The 15,509-nt window shown below is 40.4% G+C and overlaps 1 protein-coding gene and 1 non-coding gene across 2 annotated transcripts in view; one reads left to right on the top strand and one right to left on the bottom strand.

Moving 5' to 3' along the window:
* LOC146474184 (uncharacterized) overlaps positions 1-15,509 on the top strand; it is a 43,144-nt gene that overhangs the window by 14,679 nt on the left and 12,956 nt on the right. The window contains exons 19-47 of the mRNA XM_085117444.1: positions 214-267; positions 579-632; positions 1,249-1,302; positions 1,420-1,464; positions 2,501-2,554; positions 2,660-2,704; positions 3,060-3,113; positions 3,211-3,264; positions 3,855-3,908; positions 4,177-4,230; positions 4,688-4,786; positions 5,322-5,366; positions 5,505-5,558; positions 6,223-6,276; positions 7,505-7,558; positions 8,136-8,189; positions 8,399-8,452; positions 8,626-8,679; positions 9,177-9,230; positions 9,790-9,843; positions 9,951-10,004; positions 10,550-10,603; positions 11,058-11,111; positions 11,254-11,307; positions 11,427-11,480; positions 11,576-11,629; positions 12,935-12,988; positions 13,359-13,412; positions 15,198-15,251. Coding sequence (XP_084973570.1) covers positions 214-267; positions 579-632; positions 1,249-1,302; positions 1,420-1,464; positions 2,501-2,554; positions 2,660-2,704; positions 3,060-3,113; positions 3,211-3,264; positions 3,855-3,908; positions 4,177-4,230; positions 4,688-4,786; positions 5,322-5,366; positions 5,505-5,558; positions 6,223-6,276; positions 7,505-7,558; positions 8,136-8,189; positions 8,399-8,452; positions 8,626-8,679; positions 9,177-9,230; positions 9,790-9,843; positions 9,951-10,004; positions 10,550-10,603; positions 11,058-11,111; positions 11,254-11,307; positions 11,427-11,480; positions 11,576-11,629; positions 12,935-12,988; positions 13,359-13,412; positions 15,198-15,251 — 1,584 coding nt within the window. The remainder of the gene's footprint in view (positions 1-213; positions 268-578; positions 633-1,248; positions 1,303-1,419; positions 1,465-2,500; positions 2,555-2,659; positions 2,705-3,059; positions 3,114-3,210; positions 3,265-3,854; positions 3,909-4,176; positions 4,231-4,687; positions 4,787-5,321; positions 5,367-5,504; positions 5,559-6,222; positions 6,277-7,504; positions 7,559-8,135; positions 8,190-8,398; positions 8,453-8,625; positions 8,680-9,176; positions 9,231-9,789; positions 9,844-9,950; positions 10,005-10,549; positions 10,604-11,057; positions 11,112-11,253; positions 11,308-11,426; positions 11,481-11,575; positions 11,630-12,934; positions 12,989-13,358; positions 13,413-15,197; positions 15,252-15,509) is intronic.
* Positions 14,205-14,277, bottom strand: Trnai-gau (transfer RNA isoleucine (anticodon GAU)). Its single transcript has one exon. It is a non-coding gene; the product is annotated as a tRNA-Ile (tRNA).

Genomic DNA, 15,509 nt, shown 5'->3' on the forward strand with positions numbered 1-15,509 from the left:
GGAGTCTTGAAAATGACAGCTTGGCTCTTGTTAAATCTGTTCCCACCTGAGCTCACTGCTATTGCCATTTTTAAAAGTTCCATATTTCCCCCAAACGATCCCACAATCCCTCACTCGTACTAGACTCGTCATGGTGTCAGGAGTGGGAGATAATTACTAACAGATACAACTGTAATAAAAAGACCCTCTGACAGGTTTGTTACTCATCATTAGGGACCATTTGGCGATCCTGGTGCAGCAGGCGATATGGGTATTATTGGTGCCATGGTGAGTACTAATACTATCTTTCTGTCTTCAGTCCATATAATATTTGGTGGCCATAATTTAAGCCTGCAATTTCATGTTAAAGATAAACATTGTTTGATTAAATTGATAGATAACTATCATCTACGATTCATTTATTTAATTACAAGCGTCGCTGATAACGGCTGGAAAGTCTCATAAAGCCAGGCTCCATGTGTTAGAGTTGGGCGCTGTGGTCCAAAAAATAAATGTCTAGTGTTGGACACCCATGAACAGCGTAAATTTGTCGCTGTTTAGAAATGTAACCTCAGACTACCAATGCACGTCTTTTGCAGGGTGCACCAGGACGACGAGGACGCAAGGGACCCCTTGGACAGCGTGGGTCTAAGGTTTGAAGAAATCTTTTTACAAGCAAATATTGGGTTAGAGAACATTGCGTAACAGGATTTGTTGCACTGAAACGAATTCAGAGACCGCAACACCTTGAAATACAGGATCACTAGACTAAAGCTAACAGTCTGAGATTTCAGATTCAGATTTTTTATTTATGCACCATTTCAAAAGTTTACTACAAGGAAATTACATACATCACAAAAGCAACATAAAGACAACATTAAATTACATAAATCATCAAAGGTAAAATGTGCGCAGTGACCAAAGGAGCTTAGGCTTTCGAGTTGGTCACTGCCACGTGCAGCTAACTGGCGTATAACGTGCAACTAACTAGTAGAACAACAAAAGACAAGAATAATAAGAGTGCATAGAATCATACTACAATTTTTACATAAAAAACAATAGAAATGATAATTAAAAGTGAGAACTATAAGAAACTTAATTAGACCTCCTCTTGGCTAGCTTCAATACGGTGCTTGTATTGCGTTTTCGCTTATTCTTGTTTCAGACCGGTTGAAGTGGCGGCTGAAGTGAAGAAGAGGCCATTACTTGTGTCTGTTTTAGCTTCCTGTACGGTTTTGGCCGTGTTATTATTGTTTGTCTTTGTTTCAGGGTCTACCTGGAATGGACGGACAGCAAGGAGACTCGGGAAGACAAGGCGAAAGGGTACGTCGCATACTTTGTCTTAGAAATATAACAGACTGTGCTATTTGGTTTATGTCGTGTTACAACAACGTAACTGTTTAAAATCTCAGGTCTATACTGTTTGATCATGATTTGTAGGGCGACGATGGCGATTATGGGCCTCTTGGTGCTCCTGGAAAACAGGTAATTTACCCATTAACTATAATGAGCTGGAGACATCTATCGCGTTATGTTTGATGAGGGTGCAGCTTGAATCTACTTGCACGCATAGAAAGCTCAAGGTCACATTCTGTCGCAGTTCTATCATGTTCACCAATAATACCCATTCTCTTTTATTTTTCGTGTCGTTCACCCACGCCAGACCGGGTGGTCAAAGTTAGCAGGGATTTTGTGAGAAAAAGAAGGAGAAAATACGATGGAGAAATGGTTGAGAGTGTTCCGAGCTCGTTCCCATATTTTTGTTGGACACCACGAAGTTGTTTTGTTGTTAAAGCAATGATTAAATAGCTAGTACACTTGGACAGGTCAAAGTAACCAGAGGTCAGATCTGTGAGGTGCAAGTAATAAGGCGCCGTCCTCCCGTTCTGAAGGTCTCTGGATCGAGCCCCGCTTGGGCTAAGGGGAGTTAATTTTAAAAAATCGTTAACAAAATGTAAGTAACGTAGAACAAGGTTGTATTAAGCCTTTATGGCTTTCTTGTTGTTGTATCAACTAATAAAGAGTGGTAGTAATGATCGATCAAATTGTAACTGAAATGAAGTGCTGGAACCGTTGTAAGCCACCTTTTATCAGCCGATGATCTTTTGACAGGAGCAAGCACTCTATCGTTTGAATAGAAAATGATTAGCTTAGTCAACCATATTACAACATTCTTGATAGGACGCCAGTAGCTTTATGGTAATAGAATACAGAATGACATCTCACTCTCACTGGCCATTTCCGAGTCGCTGTGAACCTCATGATGAAAGCGAGGCTAAGTGCAAAGATTTTCATACGAAAAGCAAAAGTTTGTGTTCATGTGAGTGAACACTAATTTTCATAATAAAATCTTCGCTCTTAGCTTCGCTTTCATAATGAGGTTCACAGAAACTCGGACATGGCCTATTATTGAATGATTTTTATTTTGCTATTTCGCTAGTAGGAATGAAAAGAATGCAAACTAACTGAACACAGTAATGGAGAAAATTTTGCAATGTTGTCAAACTGATTTCTCTGTTAGGGTTTCAGAGGGGTGACGGGGAGAACAGGCCGACCCGGATCGCCAGGTTTACACGTACGTTTTCCTGCTTTTCATGTCTCTCATTTCGTTGCATGATTTGTGTGGAAATATCTCAGTTTACACTGTGCGTTATTTTTATACTGAATTTTGAATTAACAGGGTGAAGAAGGAGATTCTGGCTCGCCTGGTGAAGATGGTCCCCCGGTAATTATAAATTAAACGCTGTCAGCTATTATTCGATACGTTCACTTCGCTGAGCTGTTTCGCTTTCAAGCAATGCTAGCATCAAGGTTTTAAGATTCCTTGCTTCTTTCTTTAGTGCCTCCATACAGTTTTTTCCTCTTTACCAGTAGTTATCGATCTTGTTTCCCATTTCTGAATACCCTGGTGATTAACCACTAACCAGTGAAGTAAGGAAACGGTAATGGTCATCAAGGGTTTTTAAAATCGTTCATATTTTTCTTGAGGCATCTTTGCATCTTAGCTTGGTCACAACCTGAACGAGAATCCAAACCCCATGCTTGAAAGATCAAAAGTCTTTTTCATGTTTTAATCTTAGGGTGGCCCTGGTAACCGTGGAGCTGCTGGACCTAATGGAGTGAAAGGAGAACAGGTGGGTTTTCTTAGTAGCCAATTGGCAAGGGTTTGAGATTTTTGCACAACTAACGTAGGTAACGTTTGCCAATGAGAATTTTTTGATATTTTGTAAGGGAAAAGCTGGTGAGCCTGGACAACAAGGAGAGGAGGGACCCGAGGGACCGAAGGTTTGTCCAGCAAGTACATCACAGAACGTCATTTACTGTAAAAGCCGTTTCTTTAATCTGTTTTTGTGATTTAAGGACGTTTCAGCTAGTACACAAGCCTCCTTCGTTAGAAAAAAGAACCATTTGACCAAAGATTTGTTCAAAGATTAAAATTCTTGCATTTCCTGCGAAATGTATATGATAGTCATTTTACTGGACAGTCACAAGAACCTAGTTTAATGTTCTTTGCCTTCCTGTAGCTCAGTGGTAGAGCATCCGAACTAGTAATCAGAAGGTCAAAGGTGGAGGCCTGTTAGGAGACCTGAGCAAAACATCATTCACGGGATCTGCAATTTCACAACTTTGGACGAACATCGATATACCCTTTTTGTGTTACCCAGTATCATGGAACATATTGACTGTTAAACGTATTTTGGGTATGTGGTTTGCTAATATCAATAAGGCTACGATTATGGTCAGGAAAAATAACCATCGGCATTCTTCTACTTTCTCCCGAATAAACGTACTTTAACACGTCATTTCCTTCAGTCTTTTATTCCACAAAAGCTTTTTAGGTGAAATGTTTTCTTGTTTAACGGTCTTCTTTGTAGGGTGGTCTTGGACCAACTGGACCTATTGGAGCACCTGGAGTCGCTGGACAACCGGTAAGAGAAACTTATGCAGAAAGCAACTTTTGAAATAATGCTGAATCATGAAAGTGCTATCACCACCATCTTCAACGCCACTATTACCACCATGTTTTCTTCTTCTTCTTCTTCTTCTTCTTCTTCTTCTTCATCATCATCATCATCATCATCATCATCATCATCATCATCATCATCATCATCATCATCATCATCATCGTTACCGCTTGTGTGGCTTGAGGCTTGCATGTATCAGCCATAAAAAGCTTGAACAATGTTGTTGTTGCAGGGTTCTGGTGGAGAGATGGGCGAGAGCGGTGTGATGGGACTGCTAGGAGACACGGTGAGCTCTTAAATTCCTTCAACCCCTTTCTGGCTACTCTACAAATAGTTCTTCTATTTCGCTAAGGATAGCTATATTTTGAAAAAGCGAAACACGCCTCTTAATTAGTCTATAAATATAGATGCTATCGTTGAGCAAGTGGGAAGAGGGAGGTGAATGTGGTCGGTTCGTCACCATGGCCGAATGGACCATTGTGCGAGCCCAAGCATTGCGATGGCATTGCAGCCCGAAAGAAGAAGGAAGGAAAGGCGTCTGCGTGAGATGTCGAGGACGAGGGCACGAAAAACACTGCTGTTGTGTCGGTCACAGCAGCTAGACAGTTAGGCTACAGGACAGTTAGCTTTTGGCATCCGCACTTCCTGTAGTTATCTGCCGAAAATGATGATCATGCTGGGAAAGGAGGAAGAGAAAGAAAAGATGTTTCATGTTTTTAATAACTATTTTATTTTTGGCTTAGGGGTTACCAGGTCCCCCCGGATCAACAGGACAACCCAGTAGTTCTGGAGCCAAGGGTTCTAAAGGCGACGATGGCATGAATGGTGTCCCAGGAAGCCAGGTTATACTGCAAACTTTGGTTCGCTCATTTCATAACATTAAGCAATTAGCTATTTTTGTGTTCCTGTTCCTGAACTGAAACCGTTGGATGCGTTGAGTGCGGCAGAATGAGAATTGTGTACTTTACGACATTTTCAGGAATAGGGTGCAATAACAATTCTGTACCGTGTATTAATAATACACTTTACTCATTGGTCCACTTCTTTTTCACCCTGCTCTTAGTTGTTTGGTTAAAACATGTTTTATTTCCAGCTGTCGTTAAGAGGTGGTCTTTTCTTTTCAAATAAGCCACATTGAACCTTCGTCTTGCATGGAAGATATTTATAGCGAATAGACCGATTTTTATCTCGACATCTCTCTTCGTACAGTTCAGCGACATACGACGTTGGACTCAGATTGTTTCCGAGTAGAAAGAACATTTTAACAATCATATCCGCAGCTAACCATTCTTCATGTCAGGCATGCATCCAGGACATGTACGTTCGAATGCGTCTTGCATTATTTTCAGCGGAAACTTTTATTTGTTTACTATGTAGGGCTCTCTGGGACATGCTGGCAACAAAGGCGAAGGGGGAACAATTGTAAGTTACATTTGTGTCTACCCCTTCAGTGATCTATGTGTTTTTATCACGCCTGCCCAGTGCTACGATTTTAAGACGCCAGGAAGAGCTTCGTGGAATAACGTTTGTTATTTTTTTTCTTGTTTCTTTCTTGTTGAGGGTGTACCTGGAATGGCGGGCAAACGTGGTGACCAAGGCAAGCCTGGACGGCAAGTGAGTTATTTAGGTGTCAATGCATTTAGCGCAGAGCACTAACAGGGTAAATTTTTACACATCGAATTAAAGTTTAGAAGTATTTTGGGGAAAAGGGAAAACCAGAGTACCCGGAGAAAAAGCTCTCGGACGCCGAGTCCGGGAATCGAACCCGGACCACACTGGTGGGAGGCGAGTGCTCTCACCACTACGTCATCTCTGCTCCCCAAAGTGACATGGGAAATGGCAACGAAACGTAAACTTTAAAGTCGACAATTTTTTATGGCGCAATTTATGCTTAGGGAGCACTGCAACCGCGCAAAATCGTTTTATTATGTATTCACACACAATAGTTGAATGAGTAAAAGTAATCGTTTGTGTCGGTTAGTTGTTACAGAACGTCCAAAACCTATTGCTGTTTCTTTGGTCAAACCCCAGAAGATTGTTGAGATCCATAGCCACCGTCTCGGACACAAACTATGACTTAAAACATTAAATAGTTGTGTTGAATTTAGAGACTGGCTAGCACTATTCAGTTCTGAATTACTCAGTTGTGCAGTTCAACAAAACGAAACTTAACTCGGCATTATTAAAGAGTTTTATTTGGACTGTTTTATCTTCTTTCCTTTCAATCTCAGTAAATTTTAAATATGCTTTTAAGTGTAGATTACTCTTCTATTCATAGGGATTGTCTGGCCCGGTTGGGGAGCCTGGGCTTGTAGGCCTTGCTGGACGCATGGTAAGTTATTAAGTTGAAGTCACTTCGTTTACTAGTAACACACTACGAAATTTCTGTGTCTTCCAAAATAATGGCTAGTAACGTCTTTCGTTTCTTTTTTCTCCATGGCAAACCGCTTCCATGGAATATGTAACACATTCCTCCAAATCCTATTTGGATCTCTGGCATAATAGAGTCATATATCTCTTTTGACAATCAATCAATCAATCAATCAATCAATCAATCAATCAATCAATCAATCAATCAATCAATCAATCAATCAATCAATCAATCAATCAATCAATCAACCAATCGATCGATCGATCGATCGACTTCTCAATCAATCAATCAATCAATCAATCAATCAATCAATCAATCAATCAATCAATCAATCAATCAATCAATCAATCAATCAATCAATCAATCAATCAATCAATCAATCAATCAATCAATTACGCTAATCTTTGCTGAGCATACAAACTACACTAAAAAGGATTTACAGAAAGGTAATCTTAAAAACTAAGTGCATAACCAGCGACCATCCTGCATAAAATCGATTCCATTCTCTAATTCCTGTTTCAATTCACCCATGGGTCAAATGTTGTATGTAGAATCTCTTATTATCGATCTATTTTATTGGTCCCGTGGGTGATCACTTGCGAGAGATAAATATATAGAATATAAGGATGTACAGTGGAGCCCCGCCTTATGACCACACGGTTAATATCACCACCCCGTTATTACGACCACTTTTGCGTGGCCCAAACAAAGGCTCAGCCATTTTCTTATCCGAAAAACCCGTTAATCTAAGCACGTGGTTAATGGGAACAACGACCACCGGTTGCAGTCCTAGTGGGTCTTCTTCTTTACAGATATACCCTTTGGTACGAAAAATTGAAATGCAAGGTGGAGTGAATGACAAAACCAACACAAAGGAAAAGTTCAAATTATCTTAACAATCTGTATTTGGTTACAATAACAACAACAACAACAACAATATTTATTAACTCACACTTTAACTAGTTACAGAGGATCATTATATACATTACAGGTTAATTAAAGTAACCTTTTTTTCGCCTTTTAATCCATGCTGTCTTCCGTACTTTTCAGTCCTCTTTCACTTCTCTCTCTTTTTTTTTTTGACCCGAGCCCATAAAATTTCATAGACCATCGGTTGGTGGTATTGACGGTTTATCTCTGTATATTCGGCGCGTTACTTAAGGTTGGTTGACCTATTTTTCTTTTCCAGGGTTCAGTAGGTGTCCTTGGACCTCCTGGTGACTTTGGCTCCAAGGGTGAAACAGTAAGTGATGTCTACGAACATCAACAGCAACAACAACAACAACAACAACAACAACAACAACAATGATAACAACAACTCTAGTTTGATTGTAAACTGCTCCACGTTTGTGTGGTGTTCTGTATGGTTGAAATGTTTGGCCTTTCCATTTGAGAGATTTTAAAGGGAACCATTGCCCACTATGTTTCGGCTGTCTGTTCCCTTCAATTAGAAAGATTTTCCTTTTTTGCTTCTCCTGTTAGGTGCAGTCAAATAGTTCATCATTAAGATGTACAATTTTTAACTTTTGAAGTTGGTATTAGCAAGGATGTGACTTGATTTGTCTCAATAGTCCCTCGGTGTTTTCCTCACTTCATTGCATTTGGCGAGAGCAACTTGCGCCTAAAAGCCTGGAAATGGATTACGTTTCGGCTTGAGAATGGGTTCCCACCTTATCTGATTCATTAGGCTCATGAATTCGCGCAAAAACTAGGGTCAGCGAGAAGGAATTGAAATTCCATGTCACTATGCTGTCGGTTTGGTGTATGTACATGTAAGTATATCTCACTTGAATTTATTTTATTTTATTTTCCTTTTAAAGGGTTACCAAGGACCTAAGGGAAGTCGCGGGAAACGAGGTTCCAATGGACAACAGGTGAGTAAATTGAAAAGGCAATCGCTACGTGAATTCCTTGTTCTTATACACTTTAATACTTATAAAACAACATTGGAGGAGGTGTTTTGGTATCCAGGATAACGAGCTTTGCGATGAGTGTAGTGAGCTAGCTCCAGAGAACTGTGAAAAATAAGGTTCCTGAATGATTGACTTAATTTTCTGGAATGATAGTCGCCTCCTTCTTCTAGGGAATAGACGGCTTGCCAGGATCACGTGGAGCCCGCGGTGACAACGGAGGGAAAGTAAGAAAACCAACTGTTAATTTGAGCGCGGCTTAAAATTGCTTTACAATTTGCATTTACTGGTTCCTTTTTAGTGTACATTTGGCTAGTCTCTGTTTATTCTCTGTTACTAAGAGCCAATCAGATTCCATGACAGCAGTGTCGTCTTACCATATGTATATATTGTTTTTCAGGGTGCAGCTGGTGACCCAGGCGTGCCAGGATTACCAGGAGATGGTGGCGACAGGGTATGTAGCCAACACGGTTGTAGAAACCTTCTAATCTATAGCATCCACTTCCCCTCCGCGCCCACCTTCTTTAAATCCTTCTCCAATCATTTTCATTTAATTACTTTTATTACAAGTTGGCATCTCAGTGATTTTCACGAAATCCCGTTTATATCAACAAATAAGTTGTTTCCCGGTACCTTTATTCCTGACTATCTACTTGCTTTTTATCTACAAGAGCGATAAGATTGACAATCTCTTGTTTAACGCATTTTCATTTACCTTCAGTTGCAACAAAGGGATAACCCGTTTCTTCATCCACAGGGCAGCTTACACAGCAAACACTCGACACTGTAGCCGTTTCATTTATGTCATTTTCTTCTGAATGTTTATAAACGAGCTGTTGGCATGGGTGAATTGTTTTATGCTGTGAACTAGTTTGTTTGGGGTTGAGTGTCTAGCCCGTTTAACTGGAACGCACCAACATTCAGTTTATTATTGACTGTTACTTATTTTAGGGTCCACGCGGGGATAAAGGCCGCGAGGGCAATCATGGGTTCGAAGGAACTGAGGCAAGTGGGGTGCTCGATGGATTCCATACCTCTCTCTTCTATTCAGTGGCAAATTCTAATTAAAGGCTGCTCTTTTTTTGAACGATTACACAAGAACACATACATTAGATTTTTCGTCCAAAATAACCAGTCGCAAATAAAGCACTTCCAGCTTTTTCGCGAATTACTTGACTTTCTTTTGCGAGTTAATTATTCCCAGAGATGGATTTTTTTCTGGAAATAGCAAAATACCAGTATTCGGTTGGTCACCACTGTTAATGTCAACACATTACATTGTACAATTTGGAAGTGCAAAAGCTAAAGTACATTACAGTATTATTGTGATTTTTTGTTTATTCCACAGATTAATACTTTATACTTTAAAAAATAGGGAGCTCCTAAAATAGTCCATAGATCTACGTGTGGGTATTCACAAGGAAGCAAGTTTAAAACCTATTAACTTTCTAACCATTGTACAAAAAGTGTCGCTCAAAATTGCGCGCTAATGGCCAGCGATTATAGACTAAGAGAGTTGTTGTTAACAATATTTTTAATAACGTCATTCATTTGTTTTCTCCAGGGGCGTGCTGGCCCTGTTGGAAGCCGAGGACCTTCAGGCAATGCTGGAATTAAGGTCAGTAAATAATAGAGGAACTTTTTACAACCACCACGTTCAATTCTGTGAAATGTGTTGCGTAAGGTTCACGCAAAAATTTTAAAGATGACAGCATCCTGTTGCAGGGCTCATTTGGAGAAGAAGGCTTGGCTGGAGCGATGGGCGAACAAGGAATAGAGGTATGGTTCTAAACTAAAGATATGCTATTCTTAACAAACGATGTGATGTAACCAAGGACCGTGTAAGAATGCTGACTGCGCTGACTACTTCGTCCATTTCTTAACCTTATTATTTTGCCTTATAACCTCCGCAAGGGAAGGGAGTGGGGGAAGGCTTAAGCATATCTTCAATATTCCTTTTGAAAATTTATCATTAGGCTCCACACCAGTGACCCTTGGAAAGTACTGTTCAACAGCTTTCATTTGAATGGTCATACGTCAGGATTTCATCCACAGACTCAAATTGTGGAACTACCTTGCACAGCGCCACGGGAAAGTACTGCTCAGTAGCTTTCACCACTGATTCAGACGTTTAAGTCACCTTCATTGCACCTAGAACAACATAAAACATAGTACACTTTACCACTAAAAGCGATGCTCCGTAGTTCCATGTAATTGGTCACACTTTACGATTTACAACTAGGAAGTATTGATGAAAGCTTTCTTTTAAATGCTCACACTTCCTTTAGGACTGACCATACTTCGACTAATTTGTCTTGCTTCAGGGAGCCCCAGGACACTATGGGATAAAAGGCGTGCAAGGAGATCGAGGATCAACGGTAGGAAAAAGAGAATTTACAGACGTGTTACATTGTACAAACGTTGTTTTATGAATTAATTGATGAAATAGATGGTGAGTGCTGCGCTGGCCAGAGATTGTCCGACGTAGAAGTATGAAGGGTAGACAAAAGCAATTGATTAACTTATCACCAGTCTTCGAATGCAGCCTATCCTATCTAGCGAGAGCGCGGGGAGAGAAAAGCAGTTTCAAATCTGCTAAGGTAATAGTAAGGTCTAGTAAGGGTACACGTGACTGATTGCCAATGTGGTTAAAGTGTATGGCTGAGAGGATAGAACTTTCTCTTCTTTTCTTGTTTTATCAATTGCGGTTTAGGTCCCAATGCTTTGGGGAAATAAAAGTTTAAAAATCGCAGTTTATAACGTATTAGCTTTGAATCAACAAACCAGTGGAGAAACTTTGTGACACTTAATATGTTTTCGTGCCTTTCTCAGGGTGATAACGGAATCCCAGGCGGAATAGGACCTCAAGGACCTCCAGGACCTTCGGTTAGTATTTAGACTTCATCGTAAATATGAACAATGTTTTACGCCAAAAGTAACGGAGTCCACTTATACGTTAAGTTGCTTTGCGTCGTCCAAAAACGCTGTAAGATAGGAAAGGCTTTAAACTTATTACTTTTGTTCACAGGGCGAACTGGGTAACACCGGGAGGCCTGGTCTAGATGGCAAACCTGGAAAAACCGTGAGTGCTTGACTCTATGCTCTCTAACAACTGAATTTGCTCAACTGAAGCCTTCCTAATTTATTCCAATCTCGTCAATTTTCGTTTATTTGTTTGAGCTGGATTTTACACTTCTTCAGGGTTCACGTGGAAGTGGTGGTATGCCTGGAAGCACAGGAGAAAATGGAATGCCGGTAAGATGATAAGGTTCTAAAAAAAAAGATGATAAAGTTCTATAGTTAGAGTGAGAACACACGGTCGTTGGCTCATGATTTTTGTCACGTGATAGGGTCGCAAAGGACCTGATGGTGTTCCTGGACAAAGAGGAGAAAGCGGTTTACAGGTGAGTCAGCTACGATGTATAGAGTCTATCTTTTGCGTTTATTGAAACAGTAGGGGAATTATTGACGCCCGGCATTTTGGGTTACAAAGACTGAATCGATAAATGATTTGAACCTAGGAATCATGCCATAAGTAGATCGTCCGGGTGAATGTACAACCTTTTTCCCAGGGTCTCTCCTCTTCCCGTCCCCCGGAGGAGAAGAGGAGAGACCCTGGGAACGAGCTTGGTCAATGTAGTTCTGTTTAAGGTGACATTACGTTTCGACAACCTGAGCAGAAGTGAAGTAAATTTTCTTTGCAGTCTTCACAGCCAATAACATCACAGCTTAATTTACAGACGACCAATAGATAACATCGCGACTTCGTTGACCAATCAGATCAATAACCAGAGACATTTATATTATCTACTGACCATTTACAATTTACTTGACCATGATGATGACTTCCGCGCAGGTTATCGAAACGTCAGTCAATGTCAGCTCAAACAGTCCTTCTCAGGACTATATGCACTCACTGGATGACTACTTATGGAAAGACTGAATTTGATTCTCCTAGAATCAAACCTTGATACAGTTTCACTTTTTTGTCTGCGTTGATTAAATACGATATAGTGTGACCAGCAGCCTTGTTGAATCCACATGACTCTTTGGTGAGGTAGGTTTAATTAGGTTTCGTTTACATGCGAGGTAGGGTTACCCTATCTGCTTGCTAGAGTTACCCTTCTAAGAGGGTCAACTTTTTGTTGGTTTAAGCCATGTAAATGCTCAAGGTAGGGTTACTCTCCTAGAAGGATCAAGTTTAGGGCGATCAGATTGCTAGCTGTTACATTCCCGTCAACTATAAATAGCTTCGCACGGTTATAAACCTGGAGAATTATTTCGGAGAATTATGCTGGCAAGAGCGGCGAATCCAAGCCGGAACGAGTACAAAAGCTTGGCGGCTGGAATAAAACATTCTCTTGATGATGTGATTGTCCAATTAATAGGCGAAATTCTTGACCAAAAGGAAGGCTCGAGGGACGGAGTCGATCAGCCACGCAATAAATCGAAAGGGAAAAGAAAAGGGACCAATCGACCAACGCCTTCGTCGAAAAAGGCAAAGAAATTGCCATGGAAACCCGAAACCGTTGAACTGCTTCTCAATAATATCAAAGAGTACAAGACGAAGTGTGAAATAGTCCAAGGGTAACCCTACACGGGTAAAGGAGGGCTATCTTATGACCCCTCTACAAGGGTAACCCTTCTAGGAGGTTTACCCTCCTTCCATTTAAACAGGCCCTGAAGATTTTTCTGATCTCTTAAAACAGGGCTGGCCTGGAAAAGTTGGACCTCCTGGACCACCTGGACAGAGTGGGCCAATGGTGAGCATGAAATGCCTAGAACATCGAAAATAATTTTCATGGGAACTACTGTATATTTACCTGTTGCTTTTCATATTAAAGGATTTTCAATCTTGCGTCTCCTCGACAATAAGCTTATAAACAACTCGGATATGGACCGTTTAGAGTTTTAGGATCTATATGTTCTAAGTATTTTAGACAAACATTAATACAGCAAAAATCCAATTCACCAGGGCTGGTTAAAGTGCAGTCCGGTATTTACATTAAATTAAATATTAACAGAAAGGGCATAGTTTACATTGAAATAACACACAAATAGATACAAAATTACCAACTAAAATTATTTATTTGTTTATTTATTTAGTTATAATGTTAGTGGTATTGTTTTTAGGGTCTCCACGGACTGATGGGTCGCAGAGGAAACATCGGAGAAACAGGTTCGAAGGTAAAAAACATCATTTGGTTGGGAGTCATGCGTTAACCTTTTTATGCGGTGCCACCAAATTCAAAGTGTCGTCGGACCTCTCAGTATCATAGAAAACCCAAATTATCGTAATTTAATTTCATTGATTGTTAATTTATTGCGTTCGACGTAGGAAGAACGCACTCCTAATACGGATTGGAGTCGAGATTGTATGGGGCAACGTTGATCCTGGGACGTGTATCTGGCAATCAGATGACATCATAAAGGAGAGAGAACCTGAGATCGAGATCATCGAACGCATCCCTATTCTAGTTACAGTCTAATGACTATAAAGTGAAAGCAAATAGGAAGCCATTTGGATAGTTTGCGAAAGAGTTCTGGACCACATGCAATGCAAACGGTTAAAAAATAATAAAGTAATGAAATGAACTAATAACCATCCCTAGAACGATCATCTTGCTGGAAGCTGACCTTCGCTTCAGGAAACTTTCCAACACATACCTCCAAGAATGGCCTCCTTTTAGCAAATACCTCATTCTGAAACTTATAAGAAGGCCAATTGTGTATAATCGATGGAAATAAGAAAACTTACCTCAACCTTTTTAAATTTACTATGTTGAAACATATCCCCGAAAACATGCCCACTTCTCCACCTCCATCTCCAAAAGTTTTGCACATAGCCTCGCTTTCATAGTGAGGTTCAAAGCAACTCGGAAATTTCCTATTTTCCAAGACAGGACAGGACAGGGCACCATAGTAACAATGCAAATTGGTAAAAAGGGAATTAAAATAAAGTTCAAAAAGTTACAACATTGGTCCGTGTGAGGGTCGAACTCACGACCTTGGCGTTATCAGCACCACGCTCTGCCGACTGAGCTAACGGACCGGAGATAGATGCTAAACTCGAATTTTCTCTACTTCAGAGCTTTCAACGCGACAGTCTGAAATCCATAAAACTCTTGAGCGCTGTCCTCGCATTTTTTTTTAAAATGCTTAATTTACTTTATTTTGTATTAAATTTTAAATAGAGTAGAACGATACTTCTGTTTTTGTTATTGTGAGTGTTGGGCAAACGTCTTAATTAGTAGCATTGAAGCATGTTTATATCGTTCACTGAAACCTATCCAGTGGGAACTTATCTCGAACTTACCGCCGGGTCCCGAGCAGTTTTGGCGGTGTTACACCCGGGTCTAACACTGTCATTTTATCCCAGACATCTCGAAACCGCTCAGACGACTCAAAAACAACGTTAAATTGAACCATTGATTCCTCGGGACGTTACTTTTTTACAACTTTGCCCTCAATATCTCGAACTGACATTGAAGAGGCAAGAACAGTTTTCCAAGGAAGAGTTGTGACAGGTTCAAACATTAGCTAACATTAGCAAATGTGTTCAGTCTGTCTCGTATAAATTATGCTGAGGTCATTGTGTCACATTCGAACTGTAACGCATCAGTCATTTTCCAGTAGTGCTCATTGTTCTCGCTGACCCCCGGCTGGGATATGCCCTATGGCAGGCACAAACAAATTGTTCACATACTCTACGACAGCTAAAAAATATAATTTATTTGTTCGTTTCTTTTTCCATTCCAATAGACCTTGCTAAGATCTCAGTGCTTTTCCCACATAGTAGTAACCCGCGCAAAATGCCTTTGTAGTAGTTGGCAATCCTGGGATGCGCAGAACGTATGCGCAGTAGCAAAAGGAGGCATCGTCCTTACAGAAGAAATACGTTAGTTGATTTTTGGTTGTCTCAGATGGAGCTTAATTTTCCCTTTAATGAACACGATTCCGCTTTTTTCGTAGGGAGAAACAGGAGAGACTGGAGGCAGCGGAAAAGATGGAAAAACAGGAAAACTGGTGTGTATTTTCAAATGTTCAAATATAATAGCAAGAAAAGACAACTTCCTTAGAATAGGAATAAGAGAGGCTATTGAAATTTAGAGACTCACGCTCCGACGTTCAACCAAGATCGAGGTTTCAAACTTCCAGCCCTTTACCGAAGCATTTTGTCACGTGATGTTGATTATCATCGGCTACATGACAACTAAATTCCTCATCACTTCATAAAGGCGCCGTTATGGCGTCGAAAACCAGAAGCTAATTTATAAAGCTATT

This window comes from Pavona decussata, unplaced genomic scaffold (genome assembly GCF_977016875.1).
Source record: "Pavona decussata unplaced genomic scaffold, jaPavDecu1.1 SCAFFOLD_91, whole genome shotgun sequence".
Taxonomy (NCBI): Eukaryota; Metazoa; Cnidaria; class Anthozoa; order Scleractinia; family Agariciidae; genus Pavona; species Pavona decussata.